General features: G+C 36.5%; 1 protein-coding gene across 1 annotated transcript; it reads left to right on the top strand.

The window, feature by feature from the left end:
- Nucleotides 1–133: 133 nt before the first annotated feature.
- On the top strand, nt 134–23,040 carry LOC139687873 (uncharacterized). The gene is made up of 5 exons (XM_071585206.1): nt 134–543; nt 1,719–1,896; nt 17,578–18,133; nt 18,248–20,238; nt 21,913–23,040. The coding sequence occupies exons 1-4, from the start codon at nt 279–281 to the stop codon at nt 20,213–20,215; spliced, it is 2,967 nt and encodes a 988-aa protein (XP_071441307.1). The 5' UTR covers nt 134–278; the 3' UTR covers nt 20,216–20,238; nt 21,913–23,040.
- The last annotated feature ends 4,826 nt before the right edge of the window (nt 23,041–27,866 follow it).

The following is a 27,866-nucleotide window of genomic DNA, read 5'->3' as shown; positions in this document are numbered from 1 at the left end:
CGGCAGGCTTCATCTTTGAACCTGGAGCCTCGCCAACACGCGTCACCTCCAGGCATGCGCACATCAATTGGGGGAAGGGGATTACATTTATCCTACTCTCTCTCTCACTTCGAGCAAGGTACATTGGGTCGCAGCGGCAGTAATTACAGAAACTGGAGTTCCCCACAGGAAGGATCCCGTGGCCCAGGGCGAGCGAAAGACGCGAGGAGAGCCTTCCCTCCGTCCTCTCCACCCCCTTCGAAAAGAAAACACCTCCGACTCCCAAACTCGTCACACAGATGATCCCAAGGATGTCCAGCGAGATGGGCGGGAAGAGAGATCCTGGACCCAGGGGGGCGGAGTCCCCTGCACACTCGAACGGCGTACGCCTCGAGATGTCTCGCCTGCTCTCATGGATGCTCATACTCCTGTTTGTGGCGCCTTGTCACAGGGCTGGGGATTTCACCACCGTCGTCCCCACGACAGCCGAAAACGTTTCCGAAAGCAACCAAGGCGATTTGTTTACGGAGAAGTATCAACCATCGTCCAAGAGTTTCGTGGCAGGTAACCCTATTCTAAATACTCTTTCTTACTAATAATGTATATTTCCATTTCTCTTTTTGTACCGCTAACTTTCCCCGCTCACCTGTTCTACGACGAGCAATGGCTTAAGACGAAAACGAGCTCTGGGAGCTAATGAATAGACGATAACTTAACTACGAATTCTCATATTACCATTTGCTATTTTTGCTGTTCGATTCGGATATATTTTATCCCAATCGAATCTAGTGTTCAATCGAGCGTTAAATCTTTAGCGCAAGTCATAAAAATTATAGAAAATGAGAAGTCATATCTAACATGTAAACATATGCTTACGTTATTTCATCCCCGGAGAGGTATGTATCGATTCCCCTCCACCCTGTCATCCCCCCGCTCTCGCCCCACCGCCATATTGTAATCTCCTCGCATCTGCACCGCTATTTTCCATCCTCCGTTGCCAGGGAATCTGGGATGCTTAGGTTTCCATGGATACGCTGGCTCTAGATCGATGAAGAATGCTTTCCGTTACTTGCTTACTATTCCTGCGTGTCTGTTTGCGTCTTGCGGTCGCTGTTGTTTACATTTTTAGCGTGTGCCGTTATCGTTTTCGTAATCGCTCTGTAGCAAAAATATGCCTGGTATCATGGATTAAAAGCTTCAAAGAACCCATTTATTTGAATAAATTTAAATATGCAAAATTTTAAATAACTTAAAATACTAATTTAATAACAATTAAAACTTATCCACGGAAATATGATTTCATGGTAGCTAAAAAAGGTGTCAAATAAATATTGTACTAAACTATACACTTTGTCTCAAAAATGTCTCCGCCTTACCTTAAAAGTTTATTTAAAGATAAATTACAAATGTGTACAAAAATATTTGTGTAATTTTACGTTTGTAAAAAAGTGCTGTCCCAAATTTTTACCATTCATATTACTATCGATCATAATCCCATTGTTTTCTTAAATGCCTTTATTTTTTTAATATTATCGAGTGCCCATACGGATTTATGGGTTCCAATTTATTAATATTTCCTGTGAGATAATGGCGTTGAGAATATTTCTGGCTATTACTTGAAGGGTTTAAGGTTGAGTAAAAAACTTACATCCATAAAGTACTCGCAGTGTATTAAATATTCAACTGAGCAATGCATTGAATTCATAATTATTTTCTCTTCCTCTTAAAATAAAATTCAGAATGGTCCTTCACGAAACCCCTTTGGCGGAATGTAAACAGCACTGTTCCTCAAATGAGGGAAGGAGCTGCCACCTGGACCGACCCAGATTCGGGCGTGTGGTGGCTGTTTGGAGGGCATAGAAACGCTATTAACAGCAAGATCTTCCGCACCAAGGAAAACGTACTCAAGAAAAAGAGGTATGCACCATGGATAATTTTTTAAATTATTTCACAGAGTGCACGGTTTTTTTATTTACCCCAGTCATTTGACGTCTGCATGCGTCAAACTTTAACATCATTAAAACCCAGCAACGAAGTAAAAAAATCAAAGGCACAACAAAACAATCCCAAATAAGGAATTTTGAAGGTCCTAGTATTTTTTTGTCTAGAATTCGCAAAAGTCAGAGCATTTGTATAGATTTTCAGAAAATACCTTCCAAACGGTGGCGTTAAAATGTCAAAAAGCCATTAAATCTTTTTACCATAAATAAATATGATGTGGACAATGGCATTCGTGTTGCAGAAATAGTAATGATTCGAAAGGACAGTGTTTTCCATAATGCCATTAGAATCTGATTCATGCTGATTTTATTGCTTATTCAGTGTCGTCTGGAAGTCAGAAAGTACCTAAATTTCAAAAACATCAATTTATCTAACAATAGAGTTCATTCGTATTTAGAAGGTAAATGTGTCATGGCAGGAGTACATAACAAGGAAAACATTACAACGGTGTGTCTTGTGATTAATAGAAAAAGACCAAACTGACGGAAGCCAATATTGAAGTGAGATTTTATATACCTCCAATATATATAGTTCATTTTAGATTGATCTGGAGTGAACAATAGACATGTGGAGAGAGAAAATTGGTGAGATCTAATACACATTCATTAAGTGAATTTTTCCTTTGGGAAAGCTGTTAGCGTAGAGAACAGGAGTAGTCACCGGCGTAAACGCTAGTACCACAATGTCGATACCTTCAGGTCAAAATCCACGAAATCTGTACCACCAAAATGGCAAAATAATACCAAATTTTGTTGAAACAAGGTCTAAAAGCCACACATTTCTTGAGGTAATGCCTTCCATTTCGTAGACTTCAGTATTTAAGCGCAGAAAAGGCTCGTTTTTTACTACTTTCCAAAAGACCAACAAGTTATGATGAACTTAATAAGTACCATTATATGTTATATCTAAAAGGTTTAATAAGGCTCTTATTATAATTATTATTTTATAAATAGCAACAAATTGTTCTCGAAAACTAATAAGAATTTCAGCACTGCCAGATCGAATTGCATGTTGGGTCTTTTAAGCAAAATTCTAATCCTTAGAATGTTTAAAATTGACATTATGTTAGTGGCTTACGTCTCTCACTCATTTGCTCCAGAAGTAACATTTTCTAATTGTATTTACATACAATGACGTCCGTAATTCCGTATTTATGCTTAAAATCACCTGTCTGCACAATTTTGTTTTCTTTGCACCTGGAAGTACTTTAGTGGCTTTTAAAATTAAGTTCATTTTATGTACAGCGCCATTACTATTACCACAATAATTTTAATGAGCTTAATTCCTTTAATTACTCTCGAAAACCTAAGGATGCAGTAAAGGTAACTATTTACTGCGTACCATATGGTAACCGAGATATGTTTTTCCTTAAATCAAATTTGAAGTTTTACCTTCACCTTGATAGGGAAAGAAAACGGTGCAAGAAATCTCCGTTATGATCTAGGCATAATTGCTAGCACCGCGATTGAGGAAAAACTCGAGCCAAAACTAGAATAATATTTCTTCGCATCGTTTTAAGCCCTGGTGTCAAGTGTCAACTACATCAAGGAATAACAGAGATTCCATTTATCGTTAGGCTGAGGACCTTCGTCATAAATTTACTTAGCCACCCATCTTTCACTTTACAGACGAATATGGGAGCTGGCCATCAATTATCTGCCCTAAGTATTTTTGCTTCGGGGTTTGCAAAATTATTCGGATTTGTGGGACACTAAGAGAAAAGCCGAGACAAAATTGGACCTCACCACTAGATTCCCCAAATTTGATGCGTTAAAATTCACAAAAGCCCTCTCTTTTTCAAAATATCCATATTGACCTTGTTTAAAAAACATTCTATGGATTAAACTATCGACAACAGAAATTCTAAATTTTCTAGGTTTGCACAATCCTAAAAGATGTACTCGTACGTGGGGTGTCAGGGCCGTCTTTGAGGAGTCTTGATTCGAAAAAAAATAATCATATTTATATCTTTCATTCCTGCTGGCTACACAGTATGCAGGGTTCGTCCGGAAAATAAGTGTACTGAGCTCAGGAAAAAAATTTATTACACTTTTACATATCTTAAGCTAATATTCCTCAAAATAGGACCCTTGTGAGTCGATACACTTGTTCCAGCGGCGTTCCCATTCCTGGAACGCTCCCGCGAAGGCATCATCGGGAACCTCTCGAAGACACGTCGTCACGGCCTCTTTGACGGCGTCCAAAGTCCCGTATCGCGTTCCTTTCAAACTCCTCTTTATCTTCGGGAACAGAAAGAAGTCCGGTGGTGCCAAGTCCGGGCTGTAGGGCGGGTGCGGCAGCGTTGCCACGCCGTGCTTGGCCAAGAAGTCCGACACGACAAGCGCGGTGTGAGACGGCGCATTGTCGTGATGCAGCCGCCAGATGTTTTTGATCGCTGGCCGGACGCGGGCGACTCGTTTTCGAAGCCTGTCGAACACTTGGACGTAAAATGCAGCATTTACAGTTTGTCGTTCAGGTACAAATTCGTAGTGGACGACTCCCCTTTTGTCAAAAAAGACAATGAGCATCGCCTTGATCCGAGATTTGCTCATGCGAGCTTTCTTTTGACGGGGTGATGATGGGGTGTGCAACTCCGCACTTTGTCTCTTCGACTCCGGGTCGTACTCAAAGATCCACGTCTTGTCACCCGAAACAACGTTCTCTAAAAAATGTGGATCATTTTTGCAGTGATCCGCAAGTTGTGTCGCGATTTCCAAACGATTGAGTCTTTGATCATCACTGAGCACTTTCGGCACCAACTTTGCACAAATTTTTCGCATCTGTAATTGCTCCCTAATAATCTCGTGCACTATTGTTTTTGGCACATTACACTGCTCTGCTATCATCCGAACACTAAGACGACGATTAGAGTTCAGTACATCGCGAACTTTTCGCACATTTTCGTCGGTGAGTGTCGTTGATGGGCGTCCAGGCCGTGGTTCGTCGTCGACCTCTTCTCTGCCCTCCACGAACATCTTGTGCCACCGAAAGATCATGTTTCTGGACATGGCTGACTCCCCGTAAGCCTGGTTAATCATACCGACAGTTTCGGTAGACGATTTCCCAAGCTTTACCGCAAATTTGATGGAATAACGCTGCTCCAAAAACTTCGGCATCGCGTTCCGTGACGTGGGTCGAGCGTGGAGGTTCGCGTTAACAGAGCTCCTCACTACACCACAGCTCAGAGCCGACTGCCTTTTTCAGCGTCGCTTGCCAACATACCCCCCTCCAATCGCAGCCCGTCAGAGCGGTGCTGGGCGCGCCTGGAGCGGCGGGAAAAAATCAGTACACTTATTTTCCGGACGAACCCTGTATTTAAGGAATTTCTCCTATTCGTTCGCGTGCTAAATTTTTGCTATCTGTACAAAACCCAACCAGGATTTCGGGAGCAAAGAAGGAATAAAACTAAGTCACATCTGTATCCAGACAGTGAAAAATAATTAAAAGTGAAAAGTAGCTGGTACAATGGAAATAAACAATCGCAAAAATGTTCGTTAGTGACATAAAACATTCGACGAGAGTCAATTCACTGTCACGGTCTACTGTGCCGGTATGCTTAGACTCAAATTTGAACTACAACTCTAAAACGGCTGATTTTTACGGGAAGAACAGGACCTTTAAGCTCATTTTATTTTGAGCTATGTGAAAGGACGTTTACAGTTTTTAAGTATGTAAGTAGTACGGGTTATACTTTGGAAAAACGGCCGCTTTTTTGGTAACGAGACTGTGGACGCGATCTTGCTATTTTTTTAATCCAAAAGCTATGGAGATATTGAAATAAAATTTTATACAAAAATATAGATCATTGTGTTTTTAATAGATCACTTTTAGTTTTTGTTAAAATCGAGTCAATTTTATACCGGGAAATAAAAGTTGCAGTTTGGTGACACGAGAGAATCTACAAACAGTCGGTAAATAAAATTTGATATCTGAATGACCTATTCATATGCTGACTTAATTATATTTCAAAGAATATTTTGTTTTTATTGTGTTAATTTAATGGAACTACGAATTCCTAATATCATATAAATCGTAAGTAAATATGTTCCGAAAAGGTTGGTGAAAGCTTAAATATGGAGATTATTATGGCTCGAAAATTTGGCCTTTGAAGCCAGAGGAAAAGTGTGTATTGTAGGCTCTTAAGATTTCGGTGTGATGAAGAATGGCAGAAATAAAATGGACAGAAGTGAAAGCAACCGAATATGGGCTAGGGATAGTGCGGGATGAGAGACGGCTGTTGTAAGAAATCCGAAGGAGACATGACTAAGAGATATAGTGATGTGCAATAGGGTGCTGAAGGCAGTGATAGTTAGTAGACTGCTGGGATAGAACGAGCACAACGATGAAACTAATGGGCAATTTGGAATGGATTAAAGGAGGCAGAAATTATACAGAGCTAAAGAACGAGTTATTGTGCAATGCACTATGGGATTTAATGATATTTTTCGTTGTGTTATTCAGGGCTCAGAAGTACAGGAGTATTTGGTCCATTGACAATTAACCATACCCAGGTATGACACTAATGTAATATTAACAACAACATATGTTGCTAACTTTCTAACTACAATTACTTCAGTGCAAATGTATAATTATTACAAATTTAAGTAACTTATCAACATTGTATCACCATTGAGTAGTTTCCCAATATTTAAGAGGCATATATCTTAAGGAGTTAACATATTTCGGTAGTACATGCATGAATACATTTTAGAGAAAGATGGGCCAATTAATTTAGGATAAGGTCATCAGCAGAATAAGCATTCACACAGAGGAGGGAATCAATGGCAGATAATATAGGCAATTCATATAGAAATGATTATCAAATACTGTAATATTTTGAGTGAATATTTTTTATTATTCCAATACACTTGGTCTTTTGAAAAAGAGGATAAACTTGAATGTGAGGTTTTAGAGCTGTGGGGATAGAGAAATATGAATAGAATGATGAGAAGAATGAAAAGATTGGCATGAACAAATATGAGTATACTTGTCTGAAAGATTTGTTTCAGTGAAAAATTGCAGCTGTGGTAGCGAAGGAGGGGAAATTGCTGATGAAATTTGAAGAGGATGGAAAGAGTAAATCATAGAGACATTGAGAGATAGTGGGACACTGATGACTGTGATAGAATGGTAGAGGGTGGAAGACACCAATAATTTTGGATGGAATGAAAGGGGATGGGAAATATGGAGAACTGAAGATGGAAAGAATGTGGAGCAAGTAGAGCAGGACATTGGAGGAAATACATGCTTAGGCATCCATGAAGACGAGAGATGGTTTTCGGAGGCCAACCAAGATTAACCTATTTTTAGTGAATATCTTTAATAATGCATCTCAAATTTTCATAATATTTCATATTCTGAAACATTGGGCATTTGTAATTAAATGTTTCCCTATATTTCTGTGTATGCTCATTTTTAATGGAATAAATCCCTAACAATGACCCTGGAATTCATCAGTTTAGTTCTGCTTTTAAGATAGCAAGATCACCAGTGATGGAAAAAGTAAGAGAATTATAGCAAGCAGAACATTAATGGGGAAGGAGACTTTTGATGAGAATTAATGACCACTGAAGGCAAATAATACTCAAAACAGACATAAGGAAGCAAATCGTTAAAACATGAATATGGAGTTCAATTTCCTAATGTTGTGAGGCACCAACTGGTGGAGCAGTAGAGACAATAACATTGGAGGCAGTGGAAATGTGGTACTATTGAAGGATGATGAAAATAAATGGATAGACAGAATAACAAATGAAGAAGTACTTCAAACAGTGGGTTAAGAGAGAGGTTTATAGAGGAAACTTACAAGAAGAGGGAAATTAACTGAGCGTACACTGGGGCACAATTGCTTACTGAATTGAAGGGAATTTGGAGAGAAAAAATTAGAGAGGAAAGCTAAAGATGAAATATGGGAAACAAGAAATGAAAAATATTGGTCCAAGGAATTATAAGGGAAATATGATTTGAGAAGGAACTTGACAGCTTGGAGAGTTCCTACAAACAAATCCTTGGATTGGTTTGTAGGAACTCTCCAAGACCCAAGGACCAACCCATGATGATGATCAATTCTTCTGTTTATTGAATGTATAACCCATAGATATCAGTAAATTCTTCTTGCACATGAACATATCAGCAAAAACTAATTGAATCTTTTTGTGTTTTCAGTTATTTAGTAATATAATTGTTCATAAATATTCTATTATTATGAGTCATATATGGTAACATTCCTCTCCATGGACTACAACCTTGATGTGGTGGAAGGACTAGTGCATTCTGATGACCTCAAGAGCCATGCTGGCAGGAGCAATGATAATTGATCCTGGTAGAGTCATCCATGCTCATAAGTTGAAGGGTAGGAGCCCAATGAAAGGTGGTTGGCACAGTGTTTATTCCCCTTTGAGGCAACTGCAAAAGCATGACCCCAGTAGAGCAGCTATTTGAGCGATGGTGTCACATTCGAAACACTCTCACAGAAGTCAATGGGATACCACCTCAATTTATTATCCCAGAATACAATGCTGGTCAGAGATCTCAGCATGAGTCCAGGCAACTAAAGAACTCAGCCTATTGGGTCATGTGTCATCCCAAGCATTGGGAGAAGCAAGGCTCCCACAGTCGTCATCTCAAAAAATCCTTACAAAGTGATATTGACAGTAACATCACAGATGACACTTGAGAGGACCAAACCAGTTGGAATAGAGACTTGGAATACTGGTACCAAGTTGAAGAAAGTGAAATAGAAAATATAAAAAGGCAGATAGAAAGAAGAAACTTAGATATTTTAGGGCTGTGCGAGGTGAGATGGAAAGATAGTGGAAAAGATGGAAAGAAGAGTTTTTATGGACTAATTCATAGCATTTTTTGAGCTATGATAAGCAAATAAATGTATCCTTGTCAAGTCTGTGTCCAACCAAAATGTACCTTAACAGTAGACTATGTAATTATGATAATGATCTGTAATATTTCCCGAGTCCACTAAATTAATCGGCAAAAAACACTGTGACATACATTTATATGCTGAAAACATGATACTTTGAAAAGGAAGTAGGTACATGTAATTCAAACTACATACAACTTTTAATTTATAAAATGTTTATGCATTGTCTAAATATGTCTCCAGACCCTTACTTAGGAAAGGACTGGATGTATCTGTGGTTATTCTGAGATGTTGAAAGACTGCGTAAATTTATATTTCGAACTCTGAAACATTTTATAACAGTATATAATGATATGTAATACAGGAAATGATATGGAATAGGACACGCTTGCAATTGAATGTGTGCACAGCAAAACGAAGAGCTGGCATTACCAGTATTTAGACTGAACTACAAATGAATGAATGCCTATATTTTTATTATTTTCCTGAATTCCCATATAATATAAGGCCATCTGGACGAAGCCTAGTGAAGTGCCAACTTAAGGCCACGTACATGAGTGACACATAAACTACTAAGATATGCTTATTAACAATTTGTGAAAACATGTTGACTGCTTCTGTCTGTTCCAAATACAATATAATTTGATTTCTCCCCTCAAACTTTGCTTAGTAACTTCCTCTGACCTACTGAGTTACACAGACAGCTGAAATTTGTTAAAGTTAAATTAATTTATATTTTAATATGTGTATCCTTAACATTATTTATGAATTTTATTCCATGCAAAAAATGTCAGTACTAACTGATCAGTTGTAAATATACATAAAAATAGTAAAAGTTACAGCAGTCATTTTACTATTTTTTGGGGTACAAATAGGGGGTAACATATTTAGATCACATTTGCCTTCCTTCACTATGATTGAGTGTATTCTGCATCAAGAGTAATTTATGGGTACCTTTTTCAAATATTTAATTTGATTGGCCTGCCACCATGAAGATCAGGCTAATCTTTGTAGATATAAGGATCCCCTTTTCCATATATTTTATAAATAATTATGGTGGAAAGAATCTACATTAGGTTTTTGATCATGGATTCGTACACCAATTGAAAAGGTATTACAATTTCATTCCTCATGGATTTAAACAATATGCAAACTACCCCCAGGAGAATAATTTGGACCGATTTTTTCCAAGAGATCTGATTTTTTAAAGAGGAGTGATGAGTTCATCCTGTGAATTTTTCTTTCAATAAATGGCAATGATTGCTGACTTTATATTCCACTACTGGTGAAAATGCTGACAACCTTGAGGAAATGTGATTCTCATGGCTTTCAGATATTTCATACAATGGGAACTCTTCTAAGCCACTGATAACTTTGTCTTACAGTTCCAAAAGTGAAAATAAAAAACTAGCTATTTTCGCTATGGTACTAATGCTACTGGCCTTAGGCAATATGGAAAGAATACAATCAGTCTTAGATATTTTCTTGGGCCCAAGGCAGAGCAAAACTGGATATAGAGATTTCATCTGAGGAATTGATTGGCAAGCCCTAAAATTTGATTGGTTGCTAGAGTAAAAACTAGAAAAATACTGAGAAAATTAACTAGTACAATTTAAAAGATTACCAGATAATTCATTGAGAAAGATGTGCTTTGTTGGCGCATATTTTTATTTAAGGTTTTTCAAATAACTCCAGTGGTTCTTATTAGTAGTGGTTACAGAACATTCAACAGTGTCAGTAATCTAAATAATATTTAAAAAGTTAGAATAAGAGCTAAACATATGGATTATAAGCATCAGGATTTCCAGTCAAATTGTTGGTAGCATTCATTTTTTCACAAAGTTTCCATTCCAGTAATTAACCACTATGGACAGTGACTAGAAACCACTCATGGAACTAATACATGGTAATATATTTCAAAATGCAACTGTCATGACATAAATATCGAGACACTTCAGTAATAAGCAATGAAAGAAGATATTAGTAATCATTAGTGGTCCAATAATAGTTCACAGAAACATAGACAACCTTCCCATATCTGATAATGGAATTTACCAAGATCTATAATATATGTACTCACATTATCATATAGAAAGTGGTGAAGCATTTGGAGTGGCTCCCATTTTAAGGAAAATATGTGTACATTGTATTAATTTAGCATCTGACAAAACTGAGAATCTGATAACGAATATTTTGCCTCTAAAATTAAAAAGATCATTAATTTGGATATTATTTTTAATAATGTGAAAGTACTAAACAATTTGGCCGATGCAGTACATTTCAACCAGGTCACTTCTATCGAGGGGACAGGTTAGGTACTTTGAGGAAAACACTGTCACTTTATAATGGGAAGTATGATGGGTGGTGAGGATGGATGAAGCCTGGAAAAACATTCTGGATCATTACTTTGCTTCAAATCTTAAACTTAAGTAAGAAAAATAATAAATAAAGGTCAAAGTAGTATGAAAACTAACTATCCCAAGAATGCTATGCCTACTAAAATACAATTATTTAGATATTAATTAGGTTAAATTAACTGAACCAGGCTTAACATAGTAGAATTCAGGAGCAAATTGTATTGTCTAAATAAGCGCCTTGTTTATCAATAATTAACAGGAAAAATTAAACAGAGCTTCTTATGAAAAATATACCTAGTATTGAATGTGTTTTTGATCAAAGCATATGTTATGCATGTATTATTTTTCTTTAAATTCTTTCTTTTTAGTTACCTATGAATGACTATGAAAAGTAATAAATAAATAACCACTCAGAAGAACACAGACAAATTATCAAAAATCAAAAATTAGTTCGTGAATTAAATAGGAAAAGAAAATAGCCAAAGATAGTTTTCTACAGAAAATAATCGGGATAGATAATGGAAATAAATTTTACAAGTACCTCCGGAGGAGGAAAGACAACAGGGAAAACATAACAGCTTTAAAAAAAGAGGATGGGACACTAATCGTTGATGATAAGGAAAAGGCTAATACGTTTAACAATTGGTATGCAAGTGTATTTAAGGTTATGGTAAATAAAAAGGATCCTGTAGATTCATCTCTGAGTCAACAAGGAGGCGAAAAAATATTAAATACCAAAAGTATTAAAACGACCAGCGCAGAAATTTATAAAAAAATTATGAAAATGAGGGCAAATAAATCAAAAGGGCCAGATGGTATCTCAATTGACTTGCTTAAATTGGGCGGTAGTGTAGTTTCAAATTATATAAATCATTTATTCAATGTTACCTTAAACAATAATGCCCTGCCAAATGATTGGAAGGAGGCATATGTTACGCCAATTTTCAAAGGAGGAGATAAGGCACTAGTTGATAATTATAGACCGGTAAGCTTGACATCAGTTGTATGCAAGCTATTAGAAAAGATAATGGCTGATTATCTCTGGGACTTGTGGGAGAGTGAGAATTGGTTGTATAGTCGCCAATACGGTTTTAGAAAAGGGCACTCTTGCGAAACTCAGCTATTAGGGTTCTGCCAAGAAATGTTCGACTCTATGGATGCGGGAATAGAGGTGGATGCTATAATAGTCGACCTGTCAAAAGCCTTTGACAAAGTTGACCACGATCTCTTAATGCTTAAGATGGGCCAATTGCCACTACACACAGATGGAAGAGTAATCTCTTGGGTCAGAAATTTCATGGAAGGTCGAACACAAAGGGTCAAATTAGGAGAAGTGTATTCTGAAAAAGCAAGGGTAACATCGGGAGTCCCACAAGGAAGCGTACTTGGCCCGCTCTTGTTTTTAATATATGTAAATGATCTCCCAATAAATATTAATTCTCAGATAAGACTTTTTGCAGACGACTGTATTATCTACAGGAAAGTCGAAAATGACAGAGACCGTGACAAACTTCAAAGGGACATTAATAAAATGGCAGATTGGGTGACAAAAAATGGGATGGATATTAATGTTAACAAATGCAAATCAATCACTTTTAGCAATAAGGTAATTGGAAACAATAGGGAATATAAATTCTCAGAAAATGTCATTCCTAGAAGTGATACTGTCAAATACTTAGGTGTATATTTAACTAAGGACTTAGGGTGGGGGCTAAATGTGGAGTGCATCTATAAGAAAGCTTTCAAAACTCTTCATTGGGTAATGAGAAACCTTAAAGGGAGTGTTAGAGCAACCAAGGAGAAGGCTTATCAGACCCTAGTAAGGCCAATTTTAGAGTACGCTTCTCTTGTATGGGACCCTCATGAAGAAGGTCATATTAAAAAACTGGAAAAGGTGCAAAGAAAGGCTGCCCGATATGTACTGGGGAAGCATGGGAGGATGGAGAGTGTGTCTGACATGCTAGAAACGCTGGGCTGGGAACCTCTAGAATCTAGAAGAAAAGTAAGCAGACTTTGTGGAATGTTCCGAATTTTGAAGGGGGAGAAAGCTTGGGCAGATCTTAGGAAAGAGGCGGGGAACCCAAATTTTATAGGCAGAAATGATCACAAATTTAAGATAAAATGCCGGGCACAGAGAACAAATAAAAAAAAATTTTCTTTTCTAAATAGAACAATTGTTGAGTGGAACACTTTACCTGCAAAAATATTCGAGCCCTTTCCTAACAGAGTGTATACTTTTAAGAATAGATGTAAGGTATATATGTAATAATTTGATTGATGTGTGGTGTATGGTATTATATGTAATAGCTTAATTTTTTTTTTTAATTTATCTTTTTTTTTCTTGCTGATAAATGGTTGTAAATGGGATGGGGATTCACTTGTTTTGTTAAAGAGATTTGTGTTTTGAAGTCTAGTTTTATGTATTATCTTTTGCAATTATTTGGGACTTGTGTGCCACCTGACAATGTCTATCAGCACATGTGTATTTTTAATAATAATAATAATAATATAATTGAGACACTTTGTGAAATCAGTACTAAAAATGAGCAAAGAGCCAAAAAAGGTCACATAATCTAGATTTCAGATCATATCATTTAGTATCTATTAAATTTGGGTTTGCGTCAGTATATTTTAGCATGATATTATTATTATTACTTTTTATTTGCCCAGAGATCACAATACAAAAATACCAGGTGGGTGGTGTATGTACATGATATAAGGCACGTCAAAAAGGAGCAAAGACACAGGCTCAGTTAAGATACATAAAAGAAATGATGCTCATAGTTATATAAATGTTTGGTACAAACCCATGAACATTAACTGTAACATGCACATGCAATATCAAATTCAGAAAAATTATTGATCATTAACATGAATCAGACCATGACCATTGCTAGAAACTAAAAGTATGAACTTACTGGTTGGGAATATTGTTGAGATATTCATCAACCGAGGGAAACATATTGCGCTGTAGATATCTTTTTAATTTATGCCTGAATGCAGCAGTTCCTTTTGTATCCTTGATACTTTTGGGTAGTTTGTTATATAATCTGATGCCCATTTCATTGAGTCCTAATTTTAATGCTTCAGTTCTTATATTCCCATAATGGAAGTCATTCCTGCCTCTGGTGTAATGATGATGATAGGCAGAGTTAAGAGAATAGTTGCCGATGTTATTTTTTATATATAGAATTAAAAACATAATGTAGATGCATGGGAGTGGTAGCAAATTTAATTCACGGAAAATAGGCCTTGATGGAGCATTGTGAGGTTTCCTGGTGATGATTCTAATAGCTTTCTTTTGCATTTTAAAGATGGTTTGAGAAATAGCAGCTGATCCCCATCATATTATACTGTAGGTTATATTTAATTATTTATTCAGTATTAGTCCGAAAACAGCACATTTTGGCCTTTACATCGAACTGTTAACAACGATAACAATGGTCACATTTATAAACACCCAAGCCCTAGGTGGAGGAAAACTCACCCAGGCGGGAATCGAACCCGCGACCCTTGGAATAGCAGACGAGGACGTTACCCCGCCGCCACCGGGGTCGGCATTTGAATAAATTTCCCCATAGTACAAATTGAGTAGTACAGTTTTACTTGTAGTTTAATACAGGTGTCTTAATAAGTAGCAAGTTGAACTGAGCTTGTGTTGAAGGGCTTTTACATGAGTATCCCAAGAAATATTTGCACATAGAGAAATACCTAGAAATTTGCATTCTGTCACATGCTCAATTGATTGGTCATTGATTTTTACCAGCAGATCATCTGACACGTTCTTATTGCGTGTAAAGTATACTATTTTACTTTTATTTACATTTAAGTCTAGAAGGTTGTCTGTACACCACTTGTTTATTGCAAGTGTGACAGACTTAGATTTTTCCACAAGGCTGGGATATGTTTGTGTTGATATTATTACATTAGTGTCATCAGCATACAACACTGGTATTATTCCATCATTATTTGGTAAGCAGTTAGGTAGGTCATTGATGTAAATCAGAAAGAGGGGTGGCCCAAGGGTTGAGCCTTGTGGAACACCTTTGTTAACTTGGTATGCTTTGGATGAATATTTTGACCCATCAACTGATAATACTACTTTCTGAGTGCGATTATGAATATAGGACTTCATCCAGTTTAAAGGAATTCCTCTAATTCCTATTCTATTGAGTTTAATTAGTAGTCTATTGTGGTTTACATTATCAAAAGCCTTTGACAAGTCGAAAAACATTCCAAGAGTTTTGCGTTTAGTATCTAATGAATTAAGTATGCTGTCGATTGCCTGACATATGGCAATTGTGGTGGACCTTTCAGATCTAAATCCATGCTGAAAATTTGATAGTAGGTTTTTTTCGAGATAAGATGCTATTTGCATATACATGGCTTTTTCGAATATTTTATCAAATGTATTTTGGACGGCTATTGGTCTGTAGTTGTTCAAATCATTTACACAGCCATGGTTTTTATAAATGGGCACTACTTTTGATTCTTTTAATTGGGATGGGAAAATCCCTTGTATCAAAGATTCATTAATTAAAAATAAAAGGGGTGCTTTTATGGCTTCAAAACAATGATGAACAACTTTACCAGGAATTTCATCTGGGCCAGAACTGGATTTGTTTCTGAGTGAGGAGACAATGGTTTTTAGATTGGTTTCAGAACAGGGCTAGGCAAACATTGACGATGGTGCATTTGCAAAAAGCACATTGGCTGGAGAAGTAGTTAGGCAAGGAGCTGATACGTAGTATTTGTTAAATTTATTAGCTAGAGATGAATAGCTAATGGCAGTGTTATTTTCAGGGTTACAAAGTTTTGGGAGAGTGAGTTGTGGATTTTTCTTACCTCTACAGTCATTAATTATTTCCCATGCAGTTTTGGACTTATTATTGGAATTAAGTAACTTATTATCATTATAGGTTCTTTTCGTGGTAGAAATCAGTTTACGGTAATACTTTTGAAATTCCTTATAGAGTAACCTTTGTTCATGATTGTTTGAACTTTTACTGGAGATAGCAAGTTTTTTAAGGATAGTTGAGTAGTAACGGATCTCATCAGTTAGCCATGGCTTACATTTTGTTCTATGAAATATTTTATGATGTGTTATTGGAAAACACAATTCAAAATTGTGTTTGAAAATTGAATAAAATTAATTGAAACCTTCGTCTACTGACTTAAGGTCATAGACATTGTTCCAGTTTTGGGACTGTAGAAGGAGCAGAAAATGCTGCATATTTCCATGAGTGAGAGACCGCCTTGGGTAAGTTTTATCATTTGGACTATCCATTGGTTGGTTAGTATCGATACTTATTTTCACCATGCAATGGTCTGTTATACCTAGGTCACTAACAGTTGTAACTACTTTTTCATGGTTAAGGTTGGTCACAGCGTAATCAATTAGGGTGGCAGATGTGGGTGTGACTCTGGTAGGATTATTGTTAAAACATTCCATGCCGTAAGTTTTGAACAGATTCAACAATTCGGATCTGTGAGGGGAGTCAACTAAGAGATTACAGTTGAGATCGCCATTCAGCACGAGTATCCGGTTGCTTGCATATAAGGAGCAAAAGAGTTGGTCCAGTTTTTTAATGAATGAATGAAAACACCAGTTGGTGATCTATAGATGGAGATGAGCACGAGCAATCCCACTGGAGTTTCATGGAAACACACTGCACATTCAAAAGTTTTTTCTTCCTTCACAGGCACGTCAATTGAGTTAATAGTCCCCTTTATTTTACTATGCACGAATATGGCCACACCTCCATTTTTATACGTGGTCCGGCAGAATGACGACACTAGGGAGTAATTTGAGAGTGAAATAACCATTAATTCTTCATATTTTAACCAATGCTCAGTAATACACAAAATGTCTGGTTCGCACTCATTTAGAGCCACTTCCAGCAGGTTTACTTTGTTCCTAAGGCACTGAATATTAACTTGCATGATTGTTAAAGGCTGCCTAACTTTGACTAACCCTTTGCGGAGGTCAGGCGGGCCTTCAGAAAAAAAAACTACTGACACAAACATGTTTCGGCCAAAAGTCGGGACTTTCCACGACATCTTTTAAGTCTTCACCAACAGATACACGAAAAGAGGTATAGGTGCCTCTAGATACCTTCAGCTGCTCGATCTCGAAGCACTTGCCAGGTATTTTACTTGATACATACTTTTTAACTGCTTCGATTGACTGCTTCGATACTCTTTTATTCCTTTCTTAATTAAATATATACTACTTGTGCTAATAATTGAACATGTTACGTGTGCTTATGCATTTCAGAATGGTTGGATATGAACAATGCTTTGTCATTGGCTAAGCCAATTGGTTCAAGCAAGAATCAATGTTCATCGTGTGTTCTCTTTCAGGCCTGATAAAAACTCCTCCAAGCACAGTACAACCCCTAAGCCCTTGCAAAAGATTAAAACAAAGTACTTCAGTGACTTATGGCACTATCAACCTTCTGAGAGACTCTGGACACGAGTGTATCCATCCACATCCTCACTAATACCAGCACCTGGGGGCCCTGATCATCTTCTTACCCGTCCTATTCTGTGCGGTGGTGGAGGAAGTAAACCAGGAAAAAGTTTGGGGGAAACAAATAGCAAGGATAATAATGAGCGAGTTATGCTCAAAACCGGGAATGAATCATCGACTGAAGACACTACCCAGAAGAACAGAGGGGATGGACGTATCATGGCAGTTTATGCACCGGGTAGTAAACCAGTGGATACAGTATGGTTATTGGAGATGAATGACACTAGGCTCTGGACCACATATGTTTGCTGCGATGATGATACTACAATGGCTGACAAGGGTGATAAAGTAGATGAAGAAAAAGCAGCGGGAATGGCTGATGCTGCTGAGCTACAAGTCAAAAATCCAATGGAAGGGAACTCCAATGTCACAGAACAGAAAATATCTGTAAGTAATGTCTTTTAATGCCTGCTTACCTATGAATATAGCATAGACTTCTCCAAAATGAGTATTTTTAAGGGTTAAATATCTTGATGTACACCTCACTTTTCTTTCCAACAGGCAAAGGCTGATGACAAAAAAGTCAGCCAAAATCCACCGATGGAAGAGGGACCACCAACATTCTGTCCTGATTTTCACACTCTCACCCGACCTCCTATTACATGGTGTGATAAACAATCACAAGCCTTATTTGCACTTGATATAACCAATTTTAAAACAATTTTGGATGACAAAAAAATCCCACTAAAAGATTCACACAACACATCTTTGTCTCAGGAAAAGGCTAACAACACAAAAATTCTTAAAAAAATAGGAAAAACTGTGAGTTGGATTCCTCGTTTATGGCGCTTTGATTTACGCTTGACTCAATGGGATCATGTTTCTATGGAAAATTTAACCATGTTCTCAAATTTAAGGAGCTGTGGTAAAGACACATCCACAATGCATTGGACATCATTAGGCAAATGCCTCATCCTTCTATGCCCAGTGCTTGGCAGCCCATCATATCTATTAAACTCATATTCACTCTGCATGGAAGATGGAGTACCAAAATTTGAGACCCTTGGAACAATTCATCTCAGTCAAGGTGCATCCCAAACACGACGGTGGGCTATCTCAGCTGTGGAATCATTTGCAACTGGGCGGAAATATCTTTTGCTTGCCTATGGAAAATTGCTTGACTTATGGGTTCTCGAGAAGGATTCATACCAATGGTCACCCCTTGAAAACATATGGCAAGGTGCAGCACTGAAATGGTTTCGAGCTAACTCTGGTTTATATCACTTGCAAATTATTGAGGAGGGTTTGGGAGATGATAAGAGACAAAATGAGGAAGAGGAAGAAGAAGTTGAAGAGCTTGAAGAGGGTAGGGCCCTGGGCATTGCGCATGTTGGTGAGATTGGCATTCCATCCAAGAGCAGTGGGAAGATTAGAAGCAAAGCAAATGCAAAATCAAAGAATCACAAAATTCAGTCAAGCACAAAGACAAAAGATGGGATAATGGAAGTTTTCATGGTAAACCCCAGGGATGAACTGGATGTCAGTTTGCGTGAACAAGGGCTTTTCATAATACGCATTTCCGAAGATAATGGGACCATATTTGGTCACAAATCAGATATTCACCAACTGGATGGGAGTGATTCTGTGGACAAAGGGAAAGAGTTGGATATGGTGACTTCACCCAGTCCATCAATGGATGAAGTCCTTAATGTATCCACACCTATTGATTTGAAAAATGATGGGGAGATCACAAAAACTCTTTCAACTGAAGCAACTGATGTGAATATGCAAACCACTTCAAGTCCAACTACTAAGGGAGAGGAAAGTGATCCAGGATCTTATGACCAAAATCCTGCAGATGGTGATGAAGATGATGATGAATGGAGTGCAGAATTAGTGTTGGAAACAAACGGCAGCTCACCTGTCCTAAATGCTTCGTTATTAGCTTTAGTTGCAAATGAAAATCATGAAGAAATGGATGGAGGAATAGTCAAGGAAATCAATCAAGTTACTCCTCAGGGAGACAAAATAGATGAAAGCAGTACCTTAACACATGAAATTACAACTATGAATGAGATTTCAGTTGAGACAGGGCCACTAATTGTAGAGTCAGACGTAGAAAACTTAGATCAGGATCAAACAGAAAGTATTCAGGTTGTCCGTCCAATATCAATTGCAGAAAATGATGTGGAAAGGGGTGGCATTGCATTAGGAGCTTTTGGTAGTGAAGAGGGAAATGGATATCAAGGCACAATGCTTTTCATTGGTGTATCATTCTCCATGTTCATTCTCCTTATTGCTGCAGTTTTCTTTCGCCGAAGTGTAATATTTAACTGCGAATTTGCTTCACATCATTTGCCCCATCGATGTCGAAGTAACAGTAGTGTTTTGCTGAAAGAACCACCTCCTATAAGATATAGTGTGATCCCAGATGAAGTCTGTTATGCTGGAATAAATGCAGCTGCTATGCCTGCTCCAGGATCCCCAATACCTCCCTCATCAATTCTAAGCCGGCCTTTGACTACTTAGAAGGAATGCATTGATAAATATCTGTAAGTATTATTTCAGTTTAATAATTGTTTCATGGGACAATTTTAAACTAATAAAAAAAGTAATTCCCTTATGAGATTTCTTTCTAAAAGTTGGCATAAAAAGGCAAAGTACACTCTGCAACTATATTAAGTGCCTTTTCATCATACCATATATGTATGTATATATGTATATATATATACATGTATATATATATGTATATATATACATGTATATGTATATATATATATATATATACATTATATATATATATATATATATATATATATATATATATATCGATTCCGCCTTCCCCACCTCTATTGTGTTCGTCCTTTATATGTGTTCCTATCCCTTTTCCTTATATCTCTTTCTGTATATATGAGTATTTATTCGCCGTTTGGCGGGATTTCGTGTTTGAATGTGTATTTGGCCAATGTGGCTCATCTCTTTCTTCTGGCTATGCGTGCCACGAAACGCACTGTTCCTTTCCTGTATGATGTTGTATGAATTATAACCCACTGTCCTTTCCTTTCCTTGTGTATTGTCTATTTCTCCTTTGGTGGGTGAAACAGCCCCCTGACGCCATCTCTTGGCTGAAAAAATGGGGCGCTTGGCGACATATTAGACCCACGGATCTCAGGGTAAATTGACTATCCTCGATAGCTCAAGTGGTTAAGAGCATCCGCCCGGCAAGTGGAAAGATCCGGTGTTCGAGTCCCGGTTGAGGAAATATTTTTACTCTTGTGATCCGTTCGATTCCGCCTTCCCCACCTCTATTGTGTTCGTCCTTTATATGTGTTCCTATCCCTTTTCCTTATATCTCTTTCTGTATATATGAGTATTTATTCGCCGTTTGGCGGGATTTCGTGTTTGAATATATATATATATATATATATATATGTGTGTGTGTGTGTGTGTGTGTGTGTGTGTGTGTGTGTGTGTGTGTGTGTGTGTGTTTATTTATCTAAACTATGTTTTTATACACAAGAACGAAAAATCTAGTTAATTAATTTTACTCTACATCCATGCTGCATTCAAAGGCAAAATAAAAGAATTTATATTTTTCAAGAATATCTTTTTTTTAGCACTTGCGGATATGTGATTTATCCTAACAATCAATGGTTTTATTACTTGAAATTGTACTTAATGCTGAACTGAAATGGCATTTTCACCCATGGTTACCTCACAGGCAATGTAAGACATTCACAGTATCATTATTTGATAATTGCTAGTCCCTTTCTCAATGGTATCTCAAGTTTAAATTTATCTTACATGTAAGGATGAAAAGTTATATACGGTAAACTATGGATATATAGACTAACCATTTCTACTGATTCCAAGAAACTGTGAGACATGCCACAACAGTAACTTTTAATGGAGTCATCCACTAATATGCATTTCAATGCAACAATATCAGAGTGTAAAAATCATTTGTCTTCACCGGGATAAGACGAATGATTTTTACACTCTGAATTTGTTGTTTCAACCATTTTTACTGTAGCTGCTCCTTATCAGAAGAGATATCATTGCCAAATTCTCTAGAATTAACTTCAAATTCAAGTCGCTTATTAATATAAATATTAACTGCTTTATTTAATAGTTAAACAAGGGGCTATTATGATTGTTCAATGCATAAGACACCCTTTTTTGCAATATCAGCACCCATGAATAACTCTTTTTCTTCTTCAATGCAGTGGGAAGACCAGTGAGAAGAATTAATAGTAGACACAGAGACAACGATTGAGGTTTGCAATGCCTTCATTTTTAAAAATTTGTATTGCTGAGCTTGAATTGTCACATGAGGGCATGGCCAACAAAATGCTACAATTACTTTGCATCGATGCATCATGTTAAACAACGATCTCTTCTTATTATGTAATTTTTTAACATTCAAAGTCTCAGAAATATGACTTAATAACTGTTAAATATTTTTAAGCTTTAATTACTCAGTACACATATTTTAAATAGTTTGCTCAGGCAAGGATAGCAAAACAACTCCATCCTAATTTTATGAGACATGTTAATAAGCTTTCATATTTGAATTCTTTTGATCTACAAAACAGAGTAAAGAGAAAAGACTTTATAATAAAAATGTATGTGTACCTTACTAATTTAATATACGTAGACCATGTCCATTTCAGGATTTAGGCTTCATACATATTAGCCAAGCCTAATGTCAATCTGATGACATTGTCAGCTCAATTAAAGTCCAGCCCAGTTGAAAAACACAAAAATTACTGTTTCTCTGTTATAAATATTTGGCTGTATTAAATTTAACTACTAATTTCTTACTCCATCCCTATAATCACTGTTATAATGGCTATTTTAAAGGGCATATTAATTTTGCTATATATTGATACACATTTTTATGGCAAGCTTTTATAAGACTGGAGATTTTAATATTATATACTTGTTATTAAAAGAAATGCTGTCCATCACCCTAATGAAAAAACTTCACTGTAGTTCATCAACCAGTAGTAAATGATGAAGTTATAAATGTGCAACTACTGGAAGTCTCGGGAATTATTTTCTTGAGTAGTACAGCTGAGACTAAGTTGTTTTTTCATTAGGGTATCAACGTGAATGTCTCAAGTATTAATGGTTGTGTGGCATTTGTCAAGGATGTCGAAAACAAAGACTTATATGTTATAAGAAGAGCTTTATCATTGATTTTTTGGCTTGTTTTTAAGGTAAAAAGTAAGAGCCAACTTTGCTGTGAAGGCCTGATTTTGAAGCACTTTAAAAATAAGATGATTCTGGCACAGGATTACAAATATGTATAAAATGTTTGTTTGATTGTACATATGAAAAAATTTTTTAAATAAAATTCTTAATATGTATACAACTTTATTATTTCTTCTGTAATTAGATGATTTATTTAAACTACAGAGGGAAAATTAGCTATGCCTTAAAACAAATGATCTTTAATATATAATAGAGCCAGCATCTCAGAGTATCAATTTTGTGATAAATGAATGATTCCGCTTTGAACATTCCTATCCACCCATGTGGTTTTTGAAAATAAAACTCTTTTGTTCTTCCATTGCTCTAAGCTTTCCTCTCTTCATTTTTCTACCAGTGGGGTTGCTCAGTGTCCACAATAACCATGAGGTAAATGCCACTGATAAAGTAGAAGATGAAAAAGTACTTAAAACCTCCAGATGTACATTACACGTATATTAAAGTCCAAGAAAGGGGGATAACTTATAAACACAACTATGGAATGACACACCTGAACAAAATAGAACAGTTTTGCTATTAATGCAGCAAGATAACTAGTATTGAAAGAAGCAAGATGGGTTAACTGAGCAGGATATAGCATGAAAAGAAAACTTCATAAAAAAGAAACAACATCAAGGGACTCCTTTAATAACTCTGACCAACACAAATCAACAAATAGCTGTGAGAAACAGTTTTCCAGAAATGAACCCTCCCCTTGGCTATGACCTCGATATGGCGTAATGGGATGCATGTTCCAATGAACTGATCTGTACTGGTAGGGCCAATAATAATGCTCTGTTCCTCAGTGAGGTAGTCAATGGCATCTGACCCCAATCAGGCAGCCATATAAGTGATGGTGTCATGATGGAAACACTAATGAGGAAGGCAATGGTAAACCACTTCAATCTATTTTATCCTACAATAAATATGGACAGAAACAAGTGGAACGCATTGGAGACATCAATAAATGCAACTTTCAAGCTCAGTCAGTTTCCACATTTCTAATCTCCCTATACCTTCCATTAGTAGTAATTCAGAAAAGAGGTAATGGGATAATAGAGGGATGATTTGGAAAAATAGGGATTAGTAAAAGGATGACAATGAGTTTTAAGTGGGTTGTTTTTAAGGCCATTGGCTAATTTTTCACAAAGTTAATTCAACATGCCATCCCTGAGATTAGCTAGAGCAGAATAATTATGGACAGAATGAGTGCAGCAGAGTTTTTATTGGGTTATGATTAAGCCACACAAGGAAAGTGATGATTAAAAATTCCAAGCTATTGGCATAAAGAATTAGAATGAAGTTAAAGAAGATAATCAGTCAGAAAAATGAATTTTTGATGATGGAAATAAATAAAATATTTAGAGTGCCATCAGGATTCCAAAAATGTAATATGGATTCCAAAGTAATACTTTCTGTGATGATATCAGTATGATGATGATCTAAGAGGCATTATAATGGCTCATATCCTAGTGCTTTGGCAATTTAGATTAAAAGTTTTTATAAGTTTTGAACCAAATACCAAACTTCTGCTCGTCTTGATGATAGTTATGTGCAAAGAGTAGAGATGGACAATGGGAAAATTTTGAATTGAATTTTCACAGTGGGAAGTAAAATATTAGGAATTTCCTTTGGCCTATTTTCAGTGGGGAAAATATTTTTTCCTTTCGACTGCCACAAAATTACAATTAATAGAAGTTTTTATGGAGACTTAAGTTTACCTGTTCAATTTATACCTTGAGAAAAAATATCCACAATTTTTGAAAACTACATGTATTTTAAATTAAAGATCATTAGTTAACATGAAATGCACAAAGCAATTTTAACTTAAATCAGTTTGATGGTCCAATCTATGATGAATACCAATAAAATAAAGATATATGATGCCCACTCTGATATTTATATAAAATTGAATGCACCACAGAATACCCTACATGTATATGATGTGCCCTAAGGTAACTCTGGTCACAGAGAAGAGTCAAGTAGCTTCTGGGCCAGGACCCAACACATGGAATGGTCCAGGAATTCATACTTACAACTTGCTAATCATATCCCTGTACTTATCTTGAATTGAGGAGCACAAAAATCGTCAATATATTGAGTCCCAAAACTTAAATTGCTGTCATTGTTTGTTATGTGCTTGCAACGTTTCTGCTTTCACTCTCCCTTTCCCAAATGATGACCATGTTTCCATTGCTTTGACCAATTATGGCCTCTACAATATCAGCATAACCATCATTCATATCCTGCAACCACTTCATTTTTGTTGTCTGTGCTGGCCTAAAGTCTCACCAACACAAGTGAAAAAAACGATCTAATGACTATCAATAGGATGAACATCTGCATTTAAATATATGCAACAATTCATTCTTAAATGTAGGCTCATTATGATACTACCCAGTACCTAGGGAGTAAGTCCCATGCGTTTAATCTTCCCATCCATTTTTAATCCAATTATCTACAACATAAACAAACAATCCATAAGTCAAGAAAGCGCATCTAATACTTCAGTGTAGGGCAAAGTTTTTAAATATTTTACTTTCATAATTTAGAATTTATCTTATCCATTTATTTAATAGCTCCATAACTCACTCATTGAGGCAGATGAATATTTCTACAAAGTTTTTTACAGTCGGAGATAAATTTCAGGGTTGAGTGACAGTGATGTAAAATAAGAGAGGTTGGTAACTGTATCCTCTTATTCATGGATCTAGCATATCAAAAATGGGTATAAAACTGTCTTTGGTAGTATTACACCAATTAACCTTAGTATCATAAGGCATTAATTTATGGAAATTATCGATATCCACCATAAAAAAACTAGTTTTCACATTTATTGGTAGTGAAATGATGTGTTTTACTACACTTTAGCATATTCATGTGAAATACTTGTATACGTATTGCACATTAATATGCTTCAGTGTAGTCAAATCCATTGTGCCATGTACCTCCAATGAAAGTGAAGAAACTACAAAATCATTTTTCAATGATGGATTACACCAATTTACAACAGTTGATGTATGTATTACATTCATTAGATTATTCACCCTCTACATTAGCTGATTAAGTACATACATCTTTAAATGTATGCTGACTAATAAAATAATACTTCGCCGAAGAATTCCCAAAACAAGTAGTTCCAAAATGATTTAGTCCTAATTTCAACTTATTTCACAGATATATTTCCAGTGTATCATCACAGAGAAAAATCCAGTCCAAATGACGACTCTTCTTGTACTTCATGAGTGCATGGCTGACAGTCATGAATTTATGTTGAATGAAGACATTGTGAAGGCTTGTTTAGCTACCACTTTAGTTTACATGCAGTTGCCACAGTAACTTGTGTGAAATAAAGCAAATTACTATTTGCTACACGAAGCCAAATAAGCAAAAGCATTCATGTTTTTCAGAAGCTACCAGTAAACACAAGGTGATCTACAACTGCCTTATATTCCCGACCGGTAACAAAGCATCCTTTCAGCAGTTGGCTATCATAAAAGATGCCTTAAAAGCATCAAGGCAAATAAAGAATCATTTTCAAGGTGACTTTTTCTGATAAATGATTCATAACTTTGGGTGGGTATTTGCACCAATTGCCCATGCCAATAATTTCTTAGAGGAATAAAGAGCTATCTTCAAGTTGTATAGTTTTCTGCGACATAGCAAACAAAAATGCTTTCAGTACTACCATTAAATACAGTAACTGAGCTAGAAGTTTCCCCAGTCATAGAAAATGTACATAGCGGATAAGGATGTGAAATAAAGATTAAAATCTTCTGACTTAATACCAACCAATCTTCAGACTCTTTATCTTAATCTACAGCACAAATCATCGATGAAATTGATTGATTGACAATATAGCAGTTGAAATGATCCTAATGACAGAAAAGCCATCGTATAATTAGCTCAGTACTGAAACAAAACAAAAGGGTAGTTGGGTAAAACCTGACTTCGAAAATGCCACATGTTTAGGATCATAAGTAATCATTGGTTTCATGGAGGAGATTTCAACTAAGGGTAGGAATTCTAAAAGTAGAAGGAAACCTATTCATCTGCTAGGCCACATCGGCGAGAACAGTGGTCGCTTTTAGCGTGTTAAGCACTATCCACTGCAGAAAATGGGAATTTAATCATAGGTACGCTATCAATACTTACTCGATTCGCTCATGATTGGCGGTGTCTCCTTCAAAAAAAATCCTACTAGTGGCCTTAGACTTAAAATTCTGGCAGGATCAAAAAGTGTACACGAACTTGACTGTGACAACTTTTGAGAGTAACTTAGTTCTGCCGACTTATGATGGTAGTTTTTGCAATCCATCTCTTTCAAATCTTGAAGGGCACATGCTAAGTTTTGGATTTAGCTTCATTATTTTTCCGAGTTTCTTAAAACAGAATAGTGTAAATTCAAGATCTTCGAACGCAAAAATTTCCAGTAGTTCATAGAAATTTGCCTGGATGCCATCATGCAGTCTACCTATAAATTCATCAGCTAGTCTAAATTACTATGCCGCTACATGCGTACGCATTTTGTATATGAGTAAATTTAAGAACGGATTGGACTACCTTCATTTAACTAAACTTAGCTTTCAAATTTAAACCCACATTACTGACGCTGGCAAAATCAATGCCGGGGCTAGCACTGTAAGCTCGCCAATCAAATGCATGGTAACAGAGAAATATGTTCACTTCCACGACTAAAGACGACATTTTATTTACATTTCTTTAGCTTATTCGGGCCTCACGGCTCACGAAATGCATACATGTAGTTTTCTCACTCAACAATAAGATCATGTTTTCACGAAATACCACTTTGCCGCGACATAGTTCAAAGATAAACAGACCGCCATCTGCCGGTAAAACACTTGAAACAATTTTGAAATGAGAGCATCACCTCCGTAACCGATTGTTCCCATCATGCATCATAACA

The sequence above is a fragment of the Hetaerina americana genome, unplaced genomic scaffold (assembly GCF_022747635.1).
Source record: "Hetaerina americana unplaced genomic scaffold, ioHetAmer1.1.p SCAF_2, whole genome shotgun sequence".
Lineage (NCBI taxonomy): Eukaryota > Metazoa > Arthropoda > Insecta > Odonata > Calopterygidae > Hetaerina > Hetaerina americana.
The sequence above is the reverse complement of the archived record's forward strand: the minus strand, read 5'-3'. Positions and strand labels throughout refer to the sequence as shown.